We start from the raw sequence: 17,040 nt of genomic DNA on the forward strand, positions 1-17,040 counted from the left end.
CTCTGTGCTAAGTGTGGAGCCTGCTTGGGATTCTCTCTCTCTCTCTCTCTCTCTCTCTCTGTGTCCCTGCACCACTCACATATGCTCTCTCTCTCTCTCAAAATAAAAATAAAATTAAAAAGAAGAAAGGATTAAAGTATGGACACAGGTACAGAATGGGTGAATCTTGGAACAGTGTTCAGAGGACATATCCTTCCACAAGAATGCATATTTACATCCCAATTTATTGGCAGTCCATAGAATTCTGGAAGAGAAATGCTGGGAAGCATTGTTATAATAGTTACAAAAACCATGATAATGAAAGCTAGTGTTTGTTAAATGCTCCGTCTATGCTCATTTCAGACTCTCAGTAATTTTGTGAAGTATTATTATCCCCATTTCACAGTTGAGGAAACTGAGACCAGTGAGCAAAGGTCAGATACCTCTAGTGTGATGGTGCTATTATTCAGACTGGAGCTTCTGCCCTTAACCCCTCTGGTGAGGGGGGCTTCCCGGAGGGACTTCGCCCCATTTGCCAAATGAAGTCCTGGGGCTGGGGTAGAGAGGGGAGGAAGTTCCCTCCTCTGTCAAGACTCGCTGACCGTGCCCCTGCCTACATCCTTGGGGGCTTCCTTCCAGGCAGCTCTCTGGATGGTGTTTGGACACCCCAGCTGTGGTTCCTCTCTGTGATTACTCTGACCATGATTGTTCTGGAGGAAGTGGCCACGGCCAGCCAAAGCTGTGGGCGAGGGGCTATTTTGGGAGAGGGCAGGGCAGTGGCATCTGAAGCATCCCCCGCCACAGGAAGACACTTGGCAGCATTGTCCCTGCCGGCCACTTCTGTGGCCTCCAGAGAGGCTGGCAGAGGTTTGAGCTGGAGACTCATTATCTGCCTCTGTCCTCAGGCATACCAGAAGTTTTTTGTTCTGAAGATTTTTCAACGTTTATTTATTTTTGGGACAGAGAGAGACAGAGCATGAACGGGGGAGGGGCAGAGAGAGAGGGAGACACAGAATCGGAAGCAGGCTCCAGGCTCTGAGCCATCAGCCCAGAGCCCGACGCGGGGCTCGAACTCACGGACCGCGAGATCGTGACCTGGCTGAAGTCGGACGCTTAACCGACTGCGCCACCCAGGCGCCCCTGTTCTGAAGATTTTTTTTTTTCATTTTAAAAACGAAAAAAGTTTTAATTTTTTTTTAAACAACTCAGCGGCACGTGGTACATCCAGGATTTTTAGGCTTCTCCAAAAAAGTATGCTTATTTATTTTATTAACAAGCACTGTATGGACTTCCTGCGTCCGGGTCACTGCTCTAAGGGCCAGATGACCGTTCATTTACTTCTTACACCATTTCTGCCTGGTAGTTGCTGTTATTATCCCCATTTTACAGATGAGGAGACCGGGGTTCAGGGAGCTCAGACTTGCCAAAGATTGGTTGCAAGGGGGCAGTGCTAGGACCCCTCACCCAAGCTACCTAGCTGGAGTTTCTCTCTTCTTAGCGGCTCTCCCCAGCAGTTTAGAGGCTTTGCTCTGCATCTCTCTTCATCCATTGGTCTGCAGGGCTGTTGCGTGGTTGGCTTGGCATGGCTGCGTTAGGCTCAGGTGGCTGCTGGGTCCTATTGATCCCCATCTCTGGGCCCAGCACATGGAGGACCTGGCCCACAGTTACTGGCAAGTGGCAGGGTCAGCCGGGGGGGGGGGGGGGGGGGAAGCTTGGTGTAATGGGTAAGAGCTCGGGCTGATTGACTTTCTAGCTGTGTGACCTTGAGAAAGTGACTCCACCTCTCTGAGGTCATTTGTGTAAAGCGGCCATAGCACAGAGCTGGGCACAAGGGAGTCAACAAATAACAGATGTTAATAGTGTTAAAAGTAGTCGTAGAAGAGACAGTTGTTGAGTGAATGCATTAAAACAGGGGTCAGTAAACCTTTTCTGTAAAAGAGCAGATGGTAAATATTTTTGGCCTTGCAGGTCACACGGTCCCTGTGGCAACTGCTTAACTCTAGACAATGTGTCAACACATGGGTGTGGCTGGGTTCCAATAAAACATTATATGGACACTGAACTCTGAATTTCATGTAATTTTCATGTGTCAGAAAATATCACTCTTGTTTTGTTTTGTTTTTTCAACCATTCAAAAATATACAAACAGAGTCTCTGTTCACGAGCAGCACTGGCTGGCCCGCTGCTGCAGTTTGCCGACCCCCCTGCACTAGAACGTGAGCTCTGCAAGGGGTTTTTAGATGCTTGGTTTGCTCTTAGATCCACAGTACCCAGAATGGCGCCTAGCACTCAGTAGGCACTCCCGAAAGTTATATTAAGTGAATGAATCAATATATAGAAGTGGGTTTTGAGCTGGCCCTTTAAGATTGGGAGGGTGGACAGAGGGGAAGGAGCCTTCCAGGTGGGGGAACAGCCTGAACAAAGGCACAGAGTTGGGGATAATTCCAGCAGGTATCCCCGTTGGTCCATGAAGCCATCGATGCCTGGTGGAGACGACCGGGCAGCAAAGCTGACTTGTAGCCAGCAGTTAGGGAGCTAGGAGTGAGGAGAAGGAGCTGGGGTGCAGGGGATGCTCTCAGAAACACTTCTGTTGGGTTATCGCCCTGCCCCTGTCCCAGAACCACCAGCCTTATTTTTAACCCCGCTGACGAAAGATAATCCCAATGAAATCAAGAAGAGTGACTGATCCCTGCCCCTCCCCCTGCCCCAGTTTCTGCTGGTTCCCTTTCCCGTAGGTCAGAGCCATCCTTGGAGACCCTCCCCTAGCAGTCTCAGCCCAGACACAGTGAGTGGTCACAGGAGAAGAAACAGGTCCAGCATTTCCTTAGCAGGACCTGAACCCAGAGAAGGAATCCTGGTGCTTAAGGAGAAGCACCCAAGCAAGGCTCCCGGAGAGTTGAGCAGGCTGGGAGCTGCCCAGCATAGAGCTGGTTTCTCTGTCTGTTTACCAGCACATGCTTCTTAGACTTGAGTGAGCAGTGGAAGCCTCTGGAGCACTTCTAAAACACAGGTTCCTGGGCTCCTCACCCTGAAGTTCTGACTCAGTAGGTCTGGGATGGAGCCCGCGAACCTGCATTTCTGATGAGCTCCCAGGTGATGAGGGGCCAGGAGGCTGATGGGCCACACTGTGAGTGGCCCTGACCTACAAGAGCCTCTGGGCAACAGCAGGCTCCCCGCCCTCACCCTGTGAGCTGCCAGGGCTGCGCTGAGACGGCAGCTGGTGATACGCTCATCAGGACGGCCTCAGCGGAGGATCTGGAGAGGCTGGAAGGCTGTGCTAAGTGCCTTGGGCTTTATTTTGAGCGTGGTAGGAAGCCTTGCAAAGATTTTAAGCAAGAGTTGAGGCCTCTGGACGTCTGGATTAAGCCAGCCCACGATGCCACTGTGATCAGTTGTAGGGAGCACACGGGGGCTTTGAGGAGCAGTGACACAAGGAGGGAGAGGCTGTGGATGCTGGAGCTTTCGCAGGACTAGGAGAGGGGACTTGGTGAGTGATGGCCGTGGCTGCCGCAAGGAGCCGAGGAGGAGGGCGTGGGAGAACACGGGAGTGCCTGGCTTGAAGGGTGGCAGCCATTCCTGAGACCAGAGACCAAGGGGGTCAGCCGGCCAGACTGATGGACATGGGAAAGAGCAGCGAGCTTCCTGTGAACACAGCAGCCCTCGCTGCCTTGGGCCGTGTGGCCGCCCCTTTCTCAACCCCCGTCTGGCTGCTCTGGGGGGTGTCCACGGTTGATCTCCCCAGATCTTCTGGGGCTCTATGTGCAGGCTGCCTGTCTGGCCTTAGGAGGAGCCCTGCAGCACAGCTTCCCAGGGCACCAAGGAAACAAGCAAGCACCATCCAGCTTGCGTTACCAAAAAAGGACATTTTCTCTGTTTGAAGGTTTGCCCAGCACTTTCCCTCCTCCCCCGACCTGGGGTTTCAGGTTGCCAGGGAAGTGTTTCTGGAAAGTTTAGGAGTTTGAGTCACATGCATTCGTGCGCAGGCAAATATGAACCTGGGATATGCATGTACCACACTCACTTTTGATGTCGTAAACCTCATCTCCCTCCTTCTTCTCCTTCATCACCTCCTCCTCCACCATCACCTCCACCACCACCATCACCACCATTACTGCCACCTCCACTCAGTCACATCGTGGCCTAAACGCTTTCATATGTTGCCTCTTAAATCATGAGTTTTCACAGCAACTCCAAGAGGGGGAAATTATTATCTCCATTGTACAAATGAAGAAACTGAGGCACAGAGAGGCAGAGCAACTCACCCAAGGTCCTAGAGTCACGGTGGGATCAGGACTAGGGTGAAGTGATCAAGGTCGTGCAAAGTGCAGGGTCTGATCCAGTCTTTATCTAAATTTTGTTCACAACTTGTTCATCAAGGATTTTTTGGCATTATTTTTGACTTTTAAAATATTGCTTTAAAACATTGTTTTCTCTTGCTTGCTGAGTTTTTGGCATCCTCCTAAGTTTCAGCCCCAGCCTTGGCAGCATCCGAACTGGAATCCAAAGCTCTGCTCTCGACCGTTCCCTGTGCTGCCCCTCCACGCATACCTGTGCACATGCGTGAGTTCATTTAAGTGTTCATTTTCTTTAAAGTAAACTCTATGCCCAATGTGAGGCTCGAACTCACAACCCCATCAAGGGTCATAGGCTCTACTGACCAAGTCAGCCAGACATCCCATATTTAGGTATTCTTTTGTCAGTAAAGAATTTTTTTTTTAATTTTTAAAAAATGTTTATTTGTTGTTGTGAGACAGAGACAGAGCGTGAGCAGGGGAAGGGCAGAGAGAAAGGGAGACACAGAATCTGAAGCAGGTTCCAGGCTCTGAGCTGTCAGCACAGAGCCCGATGCGGGGCTTGAGCTCACAAACTGCGAGATCATGACCTGAGCCAAAGTCGGACGTTTAACCGACCGAGCCACCCAGGCGCCCCTGTCAGTATAAACACTATTGTGGCAAGGTGGCAAGGGCAGGGCTTGGAAATCACAGGGTTCTGGGTTTGAACTCCACTGTTCCCCACTGGGTGAGCAGACAGCCTGAACTTAAAGGCACAGACCACGGATCCCAGAATGTCTCGGTTCAAAATCTTGCTCTGTCACTTCCTGGCTGTATAAGTTTGCCTTAGTTCCTTAAAACCTTGTGCCCTGGATTTCTCCTCAGTAAAGAGGGATGGTGGTATTAATATCTGCTACCCAGTGTTATTGGGGGATCAAATGAGTTGGTTTCTACAAAGCCCGTGGCATGTGGTAAATGCTTTGTAAGTATTAACTATTATTTTGCATCCTTGAGAAGATACCTCTCTGAGCCTCAGTTTCCCCATGTGTAAAGTGCAAACAGTAAAAACTACCTCCCAGACATTTTGAGGATTGAAGGGGATAACGTAGGTAAAGGGCCTGTCCTCCCTTATTCCAGGCCCAATTCTATATACTGGAGATTGAGATGCAAAGACACACATCAGCTCCCTGAGGTGTGTCTCATCAGCAGATGTGGACACTCATTTGTTTAGTTCTCCAAAGCACTGAGCTCTTCCTCTTTCTCAGGGCCTTTGCACATGCTCTTTCTTCTTTCTGCCTTGTTGTGCCCACCTCTCCTGTTATGGGTCTAATTTATGTTTTTCTTCATCTCAGTAAATGTCACATTCTCAAAGAAACCTTCCCTGGTCCCACATCTGTCACCGATCTATTTGTCTTCCTGCTCTAGAATTTTTTTTTTTTTTTTTTTTTTTTTTGTATATGTGCTGTACCTTTTCTATATTTTCATGGCACTTCCTTCGTGGCACTTCTCACAACAGCAGTTAAGTTCTTTTTATTTAACTGCATTGTATTAAATACGTTTTGTCGTTTTGTTTACCTCCTTCCTGCCTCACTTGGCTGTGAGGGCAGGGACAGGGCTGGTCTTATCCTCAGGTCTCTGTCCTCAGTGCCCCAGGGTGGCAGGTGTTCCAGAGTAGTGCTCGAGCACGAGCGCTGGGCCTTATTGCCTGGGTTCAAATTCCTAGCTCCTGCACTTAATGACCCTGAGACCCAGGGCAAATTATTTAACCTGTCTGTGCCTCAGTTTTCTTTTCTGTAAAATAGGGAAAATAATAACAGCACCAGCTCCCTAAGGCATCATGATGATTACATAAGATAATCTTGATAATTCCTTCAGAACTGTGTCTGGCCCACAATGGAGTTGTTATTTTAGTAGGTGCTTCTGGCTAGACTAACAGCTGAAAGGAACATCTCCCAGATCTCAGGTGTTAACACAATAAACATTTAAGGCTTCTTTAAATGTTCCACACTGAATGTTTAAATGTAATGGCTAAATGTTCCACATTCCAGTGTGGGACTGTGGGAAGGGAACTTCGCATTATCTATAATCATCTCTGGACCTCGGTTCCTTCCACTGTGTCTCTTAACATGGGGTTCACAGCGGGTTCTGTGGATGGAATTCAGGGAGTCTGTGAACCTGGATGCTGTCTTAGGTGAGATTCCCTAGAAGCAGAATCTGAGGTGGGGATTCTTGAGCAGATTATTTTTTTTAAGCGTTTATTTATTTTGAGAGAGAGAGCGTGTGTGCATACGCGAGCCGGGGAGGGGCACAGGGAGAGGGAAAAAGAGAATCCCAAGCACGCTCTGTGCTGTCAGCACCGAGCCCGACATGGGGCTCCATCTCAAGAACTGTGAGATATGATCTGAACCGAGATCAAGAGTTGGATGCTTCACCAACTGAGTCACCCAGGTGCCCCATGAGCAGATGATTTTTTGAGGGGATGCTTTCAGGAGAGGGGAGGGTGACAGAGACAGAGTAGGGTAGGGAACCCAACAAGGATGTAATCTTACCTGCAGTCCCGCCTCAGCCTGACCCCACGGCAGGGGGTGGGAGAGTGTTCTGTGGCTACCACAGAGTTGGTTCCTCCTGGGTCAAGAGGGGCCTGGTGGGTGTCATCAGTCATTAGTTGTGAGCCGCTTGGTTGGAGTGGGTGGCGATTTGACCTCCGGAGCAATGTGGCTTCTGTTGGGTGCAATTTTCTAGGACAGTAATGAGCCATTAGCAGCCTATACAGGAGCTAAGGGTGGGTACCTTTGCCCAGCGAAGGGATCTGGGCAGAGCGCCAAAAGTTTCTACAACAGAGAGGAAAATTATCTTATTTTTACTAACTTCTAACTGAAATTTAGCATTTGCTTCAAATTATGGAGGTAGGCAAAAAACCATAGTAGTACTAGAAATATCTGTGACTTGGGGCACCTGGGTGGCTTAGTCGGTTAAGCATCCGACTTTGGCTTAGGTCGTGATCTCGTGGTCCATGAGTGTGAGTTCCGTGTTGGGCTCTGTGCTGACAGCTCGGAGCCTGGAGCCTCCTTCCGATTCTGTGTCTCCCTCTCTCTCTGCCCCTCCTCCTCTTGCACTCTCTCTGTCTCAAAAATAAAAATAAAACATGAAGAAATATATGTGACTTTGTCACTGGTATAAATCACATATACTTTCACATTACATTATTGTTGCAGATATCTTCTTTTAAGAAGGGATTTTATTTTTTTTAAGTAATTTCTGCTCCCAGTGTGGGGCTTGAACTCACAACCCAGAGATCAAGAGTCACATGCTCCACTGACTGAGCCAGTGCCCCTACTGCAGATATCTTTGAAATACCCTTTATGCTAATCTATACTTTAAAATGAGTGTAGTTAATACGCTTGCTAGATATTTTGTTCAATATGTTAATGAGGAAGGACCCAGAGATTATATTACAAGTTTGTTCCTTTAAGTATTTCGGTAACAGTGTGTCAGTATAATTGCATCCCTTTGTAATGCTATGTATTCTATGCATTTTAAAACATTATTCTGAGGAGGAGTCCATAAGTATCACCAGATGCCAAAGGGGTCTGGGACCCAAAAGAAGTTAAGTTCACTGTTCTGGAGTGTTGGCTTTTCCTCCATCCAACCAGCACCAGGGCAAAAGGAGAGGATGTAGATTGCAGAAGAAGTTTTCATGGGCCCAGCCTGGAAACAGCGTATGTCATGTCTTCCCACAGTGCGTTGGCCAGAACTCAGTTGCCTGACCACACTGACCGCAAGAGACATGTGGCCTACCTGTGTGCTCAGAAAGAAGAGGGAATGGTCTAGGGAGTGCACAGCAGTCTGGGCCACAGGGTTCAATACATATTCATTGACAGCCCGAGTGAATGAATGCTCTGGCCAGCCTATCTTTTGTGGGCAGAGGCCTGGTTTTCTGGAGGGATTCTGAGTCTCTACCATGTTGTCTCCGTAGGACAAGCCACGCCAAGGCCAAAGCTGAGGCAGCGGAACAGGCCGCCGTGGCTGCCAACCAGGAGTCCAGCATTGCCCGCACTTTGGCCAGGGAGCTGGCTCCAGACTTCTACCAGCCAGGTAGGGCCACCCAGGGAGGGGACGGGCAGGACAGGGTGAGGGAGGCCCCAGGGTTGGACCATTTTTCTTTTTGTTTGTTTGCTGGAAAGCTGAGATACCCAGGTGGGTTCACAAATGTCTGTGAGTCCAAGAACGGGGTATTGTGAAAGCATGGGATAGAGTGACACCAGGGGACCCATGCTGAGGTCGTGGTGGGGAATCAGAGGCTCCCAGCTGCACATCGGCCCCACTCCTGGCTGCCTCCTCTCTCTGCTGCAGGCAGGGCAGTTGAGCTGATGAAGCGTGGTGAAGGGAGAGGTCTCTGTGGAGGAGGAGGCATTAAGCCCTCCCACTCTTGCGCATCACTTTCAGTTTAATCGAGTGCTGCCCGTGTGTCAGGCACTGTGCTGGGCTCTGGGGTACAAAGCCGGGATCCAGAATCTAGAGGAGCATTGAATCCTGAAGACAGCATATCAGGCGTGAGGCATGTATTCACGTCCTGACTCCACTGCTAACCAGCTCAGAGACCTTGTTCAATTCCTTCACCTCTGTAAACCTGTTTTCTGATCTGTAAAATGGGAGTAAGAATAATACTTTTTGGGCAGCAGATTAAATGCATGTCAGGTGAAGAGCACACGGCCTAGTCCATGGCAAGCTCTCAATAACTGTTGGTGTTGGCTGTCGTCTCCCTTTCACGATTAAATTCCACACAGCGTACGTTCTGTGTGGTTGGAACGGGGGCTCTGGGAGCTCATAGGGAGTGCATAACCCAGGGAGTTACATCTCCAGGCGGGGCGATGTTAGAGAAGGCTGCCCTTGGATCAGTGGGTCTCAAACGTGTCACAGAACACCGGGCCCACTCCGAGGTTTTGATTCGGTAGGTCTGGAATAGAGCCCATGAATGTGATTTTCTAACAAGGATTGGGAAGTGCCAGTGCTGCTGGTTTGGGGCCACTCGTTGAGAATCACTGCACCGTGTAGTGCTATGTGGGACCGGCACATCAAGAGGAAGGGACTGTGGGTGCAAAGGCACAGAAACGGAAAGGAGTGGCAGGCGAGGAAGCTAGATGGTAAAACAAGCAGCAGAGGTGGTGGGAAATGCGGCTGTGGAGTAAGGATTCTGCAGCCCCTGACTCAGATACAGACTTGGCGCCTGGGTAGAGCAGTGGGAGCCCAGGGGGTGGGCGACCGTTCTCCGCATTGAAGGGCTTTATGGCAAGTGGCACGATTAAACTTGTATTTTCTGAATGTTATTCTGGCTGTAGCAAGGAGACCACTGGGGACTGGCTGGGGGACCTTGGACTTGTAAGTTGGCTCCCGTCACAGCGCTCCCCCTGCTGGTCCCAGGAAGAACGACACCTCCCAGCCCCAATTTCGCCTGTGCCAGGTCCTGAGCTTTGCATTTTACATGCATTTTTCAATTAAACCTTGCATTAGTATTTGTGAAATAGGTATGATCAGGCCATTTTTCAGATAAGGGAGTGGAAAGAAACCAGTGCCACAGTTAAGAACATAAACTCTGGAGCTATTCGGACTGGATCTGGGCCTGCCTCTGCCTTTTGTCAGCCTGGTGACTTGGGGCAAGCGATGCCACCTCTCCGAGCCTCCCTTTCTTTCATCTGTAAAAATGAGGCTAATAGCACGGAGCTCATAGCGTTGTTAAAACACCTCAACAAGCTACTGTTTGGAAATTGCTTGGCACAGTGCTGGGCACAGGCCAGGTGGTAGGAAGCTGCTGGCTGAGTAAATAAAGGAGGCTGGGGTTAAATGGCTTGCCCAGGGTCATCATTATTGGGACCGGGGTTCCAGGCCAGCCTCGCCGGTTGTTCCCGGCAGGTCCGGAGTATCAGAAGCGTCGGCTGCTGCAGGAGATCCTGGAGAACTCGGAGAGCCTGCTCGAGCCCCCGGAGCGGGGCCCAGGAGCCGCAGGCCCCCAGCAGCGGACCCGCGAGAGCCCGCAGCTGCACGAGCACGAGCCCCCCGGGCCCGAGGGCGGCCCCCCGTCGCCGGCCGGGACGCCCCCGCAGCCCAAGCGGCCCCGTCCGGGGGCCACCAAGGACCGCCCGGCGAGCCCGGGCGCCTGGAACGGGGAGCCGGGCGCCGAGGGCGCGGGCCGCCGCAGCCCCGCGCGGCCGGCCACCGATCACATGGCCATCGAGGCGCTGCAGCCGCCGCCCGCGCCGTCGCGCGAGCCCGAGGTGGCGCTGTACCGGGGCTACCACAGCTACGCCGTGCGCACCGCGCCGCCTGCGCCGCCGCCCTTCGAGGACGAGCCCGAGCCGGAGACCTCCGGGCCGGACTCGGCGCCGCCGTCGCCGGCCGCCGCCCCAGTGCGGGCCCCCGAGCCCGCGCCCAACTCCCCCGCCAAGCTGGAGCCCAAGCCCATCGTCCCCAAAGCCGAGCCCAAGGCCAAGGCCCGCAAGACCGAGGCCCGAGGGCTGACCAAGGCGGGGGCCAAGAAGAAGGCTCGGAAGGAGGCGGCGCAGGCAGCGGAGGCCGAGGTGGAGGTGGAGGAGGTGAGTGAAGCTTGTGGCAGAAGGAGGTGTCCCACGTCGGGTCCCCCAGGGTGGCTGGGCTCCAGGAGGGATTCCAGTGAGGATGATTTGAGGGTGGGAAGGGTGAGCGCACAGAATAGGGCAGGGAAATCCCCAGCAGGGATGTGGGCTTAGTCAAGTGTAGCCTGATCCCTGGAGGCATGGGGAAGGTAACTTTCACTGCAGAGTCCCGCACCTTGGGGCAGGGGACAGGCCTTTCCCTCTGGTCCCTCTGGTCAGAGGCAGTGCTTTGGGGAAGGGGGTGCTGGGAGCCCTAGGCAGCTGGGGATGGGCAGGGAGTGAGTGCATCTGCGGGACCAGGGCTATCTGAGCTGAGCACCAGCAGCATCTGCTACAGGGTGTAGCAGGGAGGGCTTCCTGGCAGTGGAGGAAGGGCCCAATAGGGCTTATTAAAAGGGGCTGGGAGCTGCAAACTCAGGGACCAGAATGAAGCTAGGTCTGTGGGACCCATGGATGCGGCCCAGGGGGGATTCGCAGAAAGGAAGGCGTGTTCCTGGCTTCCAGTTCCAGTGCTGCCCACTGTTGTGCTTTGCAACCTGGACCCTAAATGGTTTGGTTAATCATTTCCCAGAATCCTTCCAGCCCTGATGGTCTGCTGTCCAGTTGCCCGACACAGCAGTGAGCAAAATGCGGGGTGCTCAGAGGAGGGTTCTTCCGGAAGTTCCTGTTCCTCTGTCCAGCTTTGTAGGGACTTGGGCAGGGGGTGTTTCAGAGGCCATGGGAACTCAGGCAGCTTCTCTCCACTGCTCCCAGGTCCCCAACACTGTCCTCATCTGCATGGTGATCCTGCTTAACATCGGCCTGGCCATCCTCTTCGTTCACCTCCTGACCTGACCCTTGTCTAACAGGTGTGTCTACCAGGGGGTGGGAGCCTGTGGAGAGCTCTCGGCACCAGGGTGATGGAGGAGGGAAGTTGCCTACTGGGCATCTGTCCTGCGGCTCATTGAGGCCCATCCCCCAACAGAGGCAGGGACCTAGAGTGTGGATTTGATAGATGGTGCCTTCCTCAATACAACACACACACACACACACACACACACACACACCTCGTTGTCTCAACACGTGCAGAGCACCTGCTCCCTGTCAGGTGAGCACTGGGGGTTTCACTCACTCGCTTGTTCATTAATGTATCACCATTTACTGGGCCACTTCTCTGCTGGGATTTAGAGATCCAGGAGGGACACACTCCTGCCCTAAGAAACAGGGTGAAGATGAAAGTAAACCCTTAACTTACAGGCACAAGTCAGACATCCGGATGTCAGGCAAAACAGTTCTTGACTCTCTCCCCAGACCCTCACAGTCTCACAGAGCTTGCCTGGCATGGGCAGGCCCCCTTCTCTCTGCCCTCCCTTTCTCTCTTGCCCGCTTCAGTCTGTAATCCCTCCGCCCCCAGCCTCCCCATCCCCCAGTCCTCCTTTCTAGAAACACTCCCCCCCCCCCCCCCACTGCTGTCAGTTGTTTCCCCACGATGGAGCTGGGAGGGCTTGGTAAGGTCCTGGGAAAAGGAGGTTGGCTGGGCTGGCCTGACGGAAAGTGGCCCTCATGAGTCTCAGGGTGAAGTACTCACACCACAAATAAAATCTTTGCCTGCTGGGACCAGCCTTTACACCATAAAGCCTGTGCTTGGTGATGCTAACAGAGTTTCTGCCTCTTGCCCTGCTCCCAACCAAAGACCCCCTCCCTTGATCCTAGCTTAGTGTGGGCTGGAGGTTCCTACTCCGTCCCAGGAGAGGAGGAGAAGAAAATCCCTGTCCAGTCACCCTGCAAATAGCCGGTGACGACATTAGCCTGGTAGGTGCTGCCCTGGGGGGTGAGTGCTGAGCTCTGCAGGGGCCTCATTTTACAGGGGATCTGGGAATGATGGCTGCAGGGACTGACAGCTTGTGACCTGAAGGGTGGAAGGCAGTAAGGAGGAGGAGGGCAGGGAAGAGCGTACCAGGCAAGTTAGCACTTCCTCCCTCCCTCCCTCTCTCGCCTGACCCTCTTGCTGTCTCTCTGCAGAGGAGTTCCTGCTGAGGATGTGAGGACCCGTCTTTCTGCGCTGCCAGGCAAGGTGGCCAAGGAGGACTGGACTCTGGACCTGGAGCCCCGGGATCCAGCTCACGTGCACACCACGTACATTTTGGAGGCCTCCCGTGGCGCCTATGCTGGGTGCCAATGGTGCCCAGAGGAACAGAATGTGCTGGGGATCCTCCAGGAGCTCCGTGCCTGTGGCAGGGGAGGCCTCGAAGGAGGAGCCCCGGTCTCTCGAGCGCTCCTGTCCCTCGTCCTCATCCATTCCCTCGCCTTGCTGCCAGGGTCCCCCTTCCCTGAGCTTTCGTGTGTTCCGGGAGAAATCACTGAACCAGGACAGTAATATAACTCCCAGCCCCTCTCCTTCCACCCCTCCCCTGCTTTGTTTTAACTTGCAGCAGATCCCTGTGGTGGGCGAGCCAGAGAGCCGCCCACAGAGCAGAGGCCCTGCCTTCCATGGTCTCCACGAAGCACCCACTCCGTCCCTTGCTTACAGATGTTCTGGATGACAACAGAGGAAACATGCTCGGTTCGAGAACCCCGGGATACGGTGCTCCTGCCTCCTCCCACCGGTCCAGCTAGCTTCCCTGCTGGACCCGTAGAGGATGGGGGGACGCAAGGCACTGGAGCCTTTAGCCGGGAGGCCGCTGACCAGGTGGCCCCGGGGTGGGGGTGGGAAGTGGGCACAGGGGCAGTTAGGATGGCCCCTGTTCTCTGGCATGCCTGAGCCTGAGGCTGGCATTGCGTTCAGGCTTCCAGTGTGCTCAGAGTGCTAAGGCTCACCCTCCAGGAGCCCCGGGGCTGCCACGATAAAGCTAGCAGGGTGCCCTGTGAATTGGTGTGCCGCTTCCTTCACCAGGGCCCATCGCCAGCTCAGGGGAGAGTGGGCATGGAAGCCCTTGGAAGCCCAGGCAGGTTGCCCGGGGCGGACTCTGGGGCAGGTGCCGGAGACAGGCTTTCCCGGGGAGAGGAGAGCAAGTCTGGGGGCCCCGGTGGGTGCGGTCTGTTCGATACTAAGCCCCTTGGCTTGCTTGGCAGAAGACGGTATTTGCATGTAGCTCATTACAGATGTTCTGAGCCACCCCAGGCCTCTGCTCCCTTGTGCTTGGGGGGCCGGGTGCAAGCCGAGGGCTCGCGGGGCCCCCTGCACCTGGGAGGACAGAGGGAAAGGCTTCTAGGCCCCTCCAAACCCAGGGAGGATTGTGGCAGTGGCGTCCAAGCAGAACTGCCTCGGCCGCTCCACAGCCTTTGTGTCTGTGGACTTGGGGCTTTGGTGCCGTGGTCGAACCTCGAGTTTGCTTCTGATGAGAGGTCGGCTGTGCCTCTCCCCCTCAGTACTTGGGAAGCTTCCTCCATCCCCACACTGGCTGTTTTGAGGGCTCCTGACGTTGCCCGGTGTGGTTGGAATCTGGGACTGCATTTCTCTGGAGGGGAGCCCGCAGATACCCCCGTCCTCAGCCGGCCCGAGGCTCTGCATCTGTGTGTGGGCTTTTCTGGACTCCAAAGAGATGATGGCTGGGCTGGGGGTGCTGCTAGGGCCGGCGGGCCCCGGGCCTCAGCTCTGAGACCACGGCCCGGGTTTTGGTCTGGCCCAGGGCTGGGGGCAAGCCTGCAGGCACCAGAGCTCCCAGGCCTACTTTTAGAGCTGGTGTTTGGGGTGACGGTTCAGGATGCTGCGGTCTGTGGAATAATAAACCTGCATCTGCTCGTGGGCTGCGGTGGGGCTGCGGTGTCTGCTTGTGGGCCCTGGTTGAGGGACTGGCCAAAGGGGGCAAGAGAGGCTGGGGGTCCTGTCTCTCTCTCTCACACACACAGTTTCTCTAAAACCTCTTGAGGGGCAGCCAAAGGGCTTCAGTTCTGGTGGGGCAGATCAAAGACCTTCTAGGACAAACCCTGAATTTCTAAAGCAGACTTCCAGAACCTTCCCTGAGCAGCGTATGGTAGAAGAAAGAGCCTGAACTCTGAGGTTAGGTTTTCCTGGCCTGTAGTCCTGCTCAGCCCCTTGTCTTCTGTGACCCACAGTTTCCTCATCTATAAAGCAGGGGAAATAATAGTAGCTGTGTCCAACTGCAGTGAGGATTCCGCAAAATGTCGACGCTTATGTAGTAAAGCCCAGCCAAGAGAGAAGTGGAGAGATGGAGACATGGGTCATCATGGCTGCACACCACAGTACTGCCCAAGCCCTCTCAAAAGCCCTCTTGCATTTTGATGGAGGACCCCAGGAGTCCCAAAGGGGTGGGGATGTGTGGGGGTGTGTGTGTGTAGGACGTGGGAGCGAGGGGTAGGGGCAGAGGGATGACTGCATTAGAATCGCCTTGGATGGTTTGAAAAGAAGGCTCATCGGGGGTGGGAAAGGGGAAAAAAAGAAGATAAAGAAGGCTCCTTCCTGAGCCCCCATTGGAGTCTCCCAGTCAGGGACGGTTGGTCAGAGTCTGGCGCCCCCTGGTGGCTCAGGTGCCGCACACAGACCGTCCCAGTCCTGGCCAGCCGCAGCTCCGGGAAGTGCCTCCCACGTCCAGCATTCATTTAAGGTGTCTTGTGCCAAAGAGGAACTTGAAACCACCCTGTGGGCGTTGCCAGGGCCTATGATCACTGACCACTACCTCAGGGTCTTGGCAGGAATCTTCCAGGGCGGTAGGAAAGGATGCTCGGGGAGCAAGCAGAGGCCCCTCTGGGTATCTGGGCAGAAGGAACTTCAGTTTGCTGGAAAACAAGCCCAGGAAGGAGGCGTGAGCAGGGCTGGTGTGGGGGGTGGCTGGGCCAGAGGGAAATGCAGCCCAAGCCCAGGCCTGGCCTCGGGTCCTCCACCTCCTGGGGATGGCTCGACAGCTGGAGGGCAGGCCTCCCACTCTAGGAAGGCCTCCCTTAGCGGGCCCCTCATCCTCTTCTGGTCTCTAGGAAGGAAGGAAGTCGCCTGTGGGGGGCAGAAAAGCAAGTGGGGTGAAAGGTGTGTGTGTGGAGTGGGGGTCTCTCTAGAGATCATGACAACACAACACGTCCCTCACCCCCAGTCTCCCCCGAGCCCCTCTTGTCTGGGAGGAAAGTGGCTGGTGCACCGTCATCCTCATCTGGGCATTTGCAAGTTACAGAGGAACTGTCACTGTAAAAAAGTCTGGACAGAGCAATGCGTTATCCAAAGTTATCAAAAGAATACTTGGCTCCAGTGAGATTTCAGGTATCCATAGGGGGCGTCTCTTTTTGGTCAGGGACTCAGAGTCACCCATCAGCTCCACCCAATAAGAAAAGTAAATAACAAAGGGGCATCCACCTTCTCCTTCCCACAAGATGGAAGGATGTTGGCAGTGTGGGGCCGGTGGTGTTCTGAGCACTAGGCTCATGCTGCCGTCGTGCTGGCATCGCAGCAGGATCATGGCCAGCACTTACTAGGGGATATTCATATCCCTTGCATGGCGGACGGTATTATTAAGTTGTTAGGGCCGCTCCATGGGATTCTAGTTGCTGGAGGTAGAGACACGGAGGGTGAGAGTGCAGGTGAATGCCCGTCACCTACTTGCACACAGCAGAACTGGACGCAAACCCGTTGTCTCACCCTAAAGCTTAACTGGGCCCCTAACCGTTTTCTTCGGCCTGTTCCACTGCACTGCAGTTATCGATGTTGACCACCTAGGGGCGCCACGGCCCCACACATGAGTGGTGTCACAGATGCGCTCTTGAGAAGGCAGGCTGCTTTTACACAAAATTCATCACCATTGCTATCCTCCGACTTAACCACAGTAATAACAGCTACTATAAATTAAGCACTTACTATGTGCCAGGCCCTGCACTAAGCACTTTACATACATTAATTCATATTTTCCTCACACCAGCTCTGTGATTTGAAACACCACTGTGCTTTGCAACTACGAGGCTAAGGTTCAAAACCAGGTCTGTCTTCAAGGCCCATCTCTTCACCGTCTCCTTGTAGGAGGCGCGAACTGCCCGGAGGCTGCACTGGGCTGGCAAGCTCGTTGTGCTTTGGCCAGCGAGGTGTCCTCAGACACCCTGAGTTTGAATGCTTTTTGGCAGGGCACCTTCCATTCGGCCGCGCCCTGGCCTGCTATCCTGTCTCAGTCCTTTGTTTATGTTACCTGCCCGACTCTGAGGTCATTTGCATTTGCACCTCCGTTGGTGCTCATAACATTTCATGG

The 17,040-nt window shown here is 53.7% G+C and overlaps 1 protein-coding gene across 1 annotated transcript in view; it reads left to right on the forward strand.

Moving 5' to 3' along the window:
- Positions 1–14,604, forward strand: part of JPH2 (junctophilin 2) — a 69,332-nt gene extending 54,728 nt beyond the window's left edge. Inside the window, exons 3-6 of the mRNA XM_045444517.1 lie at positions 8,227–8,345; positions 10,161–10,840; positions 11,633–11,727; positions 12,881–14,604. Coding sequence (XP_045300473.1) covers positions 8,227–8,345; positions 10,161–10,840; positions 11,633–11,713 — 880 coding nt within the window. The 3' untranslated portion in view covers positions 11,714–11,727; positions 12,881–14,604. The remainder of the gene's footprint in view (positions 1–8,226; positions 8,346–10,160; positions 10,841–11,632; positions 11,728–12,880) is intronic.
- The last annotated feature ends 2,436 nt before the right edge of the window (positions 14,605–17,040 follow it).

The sequence above is a fragment of the Leopardus geoffroyi genome, chromosome A3 (assembly GCF_018350155.1).
Source record: "Leopardus geoffroyi isolate Oge1 chromosome A3, O.geoffroyi_Oge1_pat1.0, whole genome shotgun sequence".
NCBI lineage: Eukaryota > Metazoa > Chordata > Mammalia > Carnivora > Felidae > Leopardus > Leopardus geoffroyi.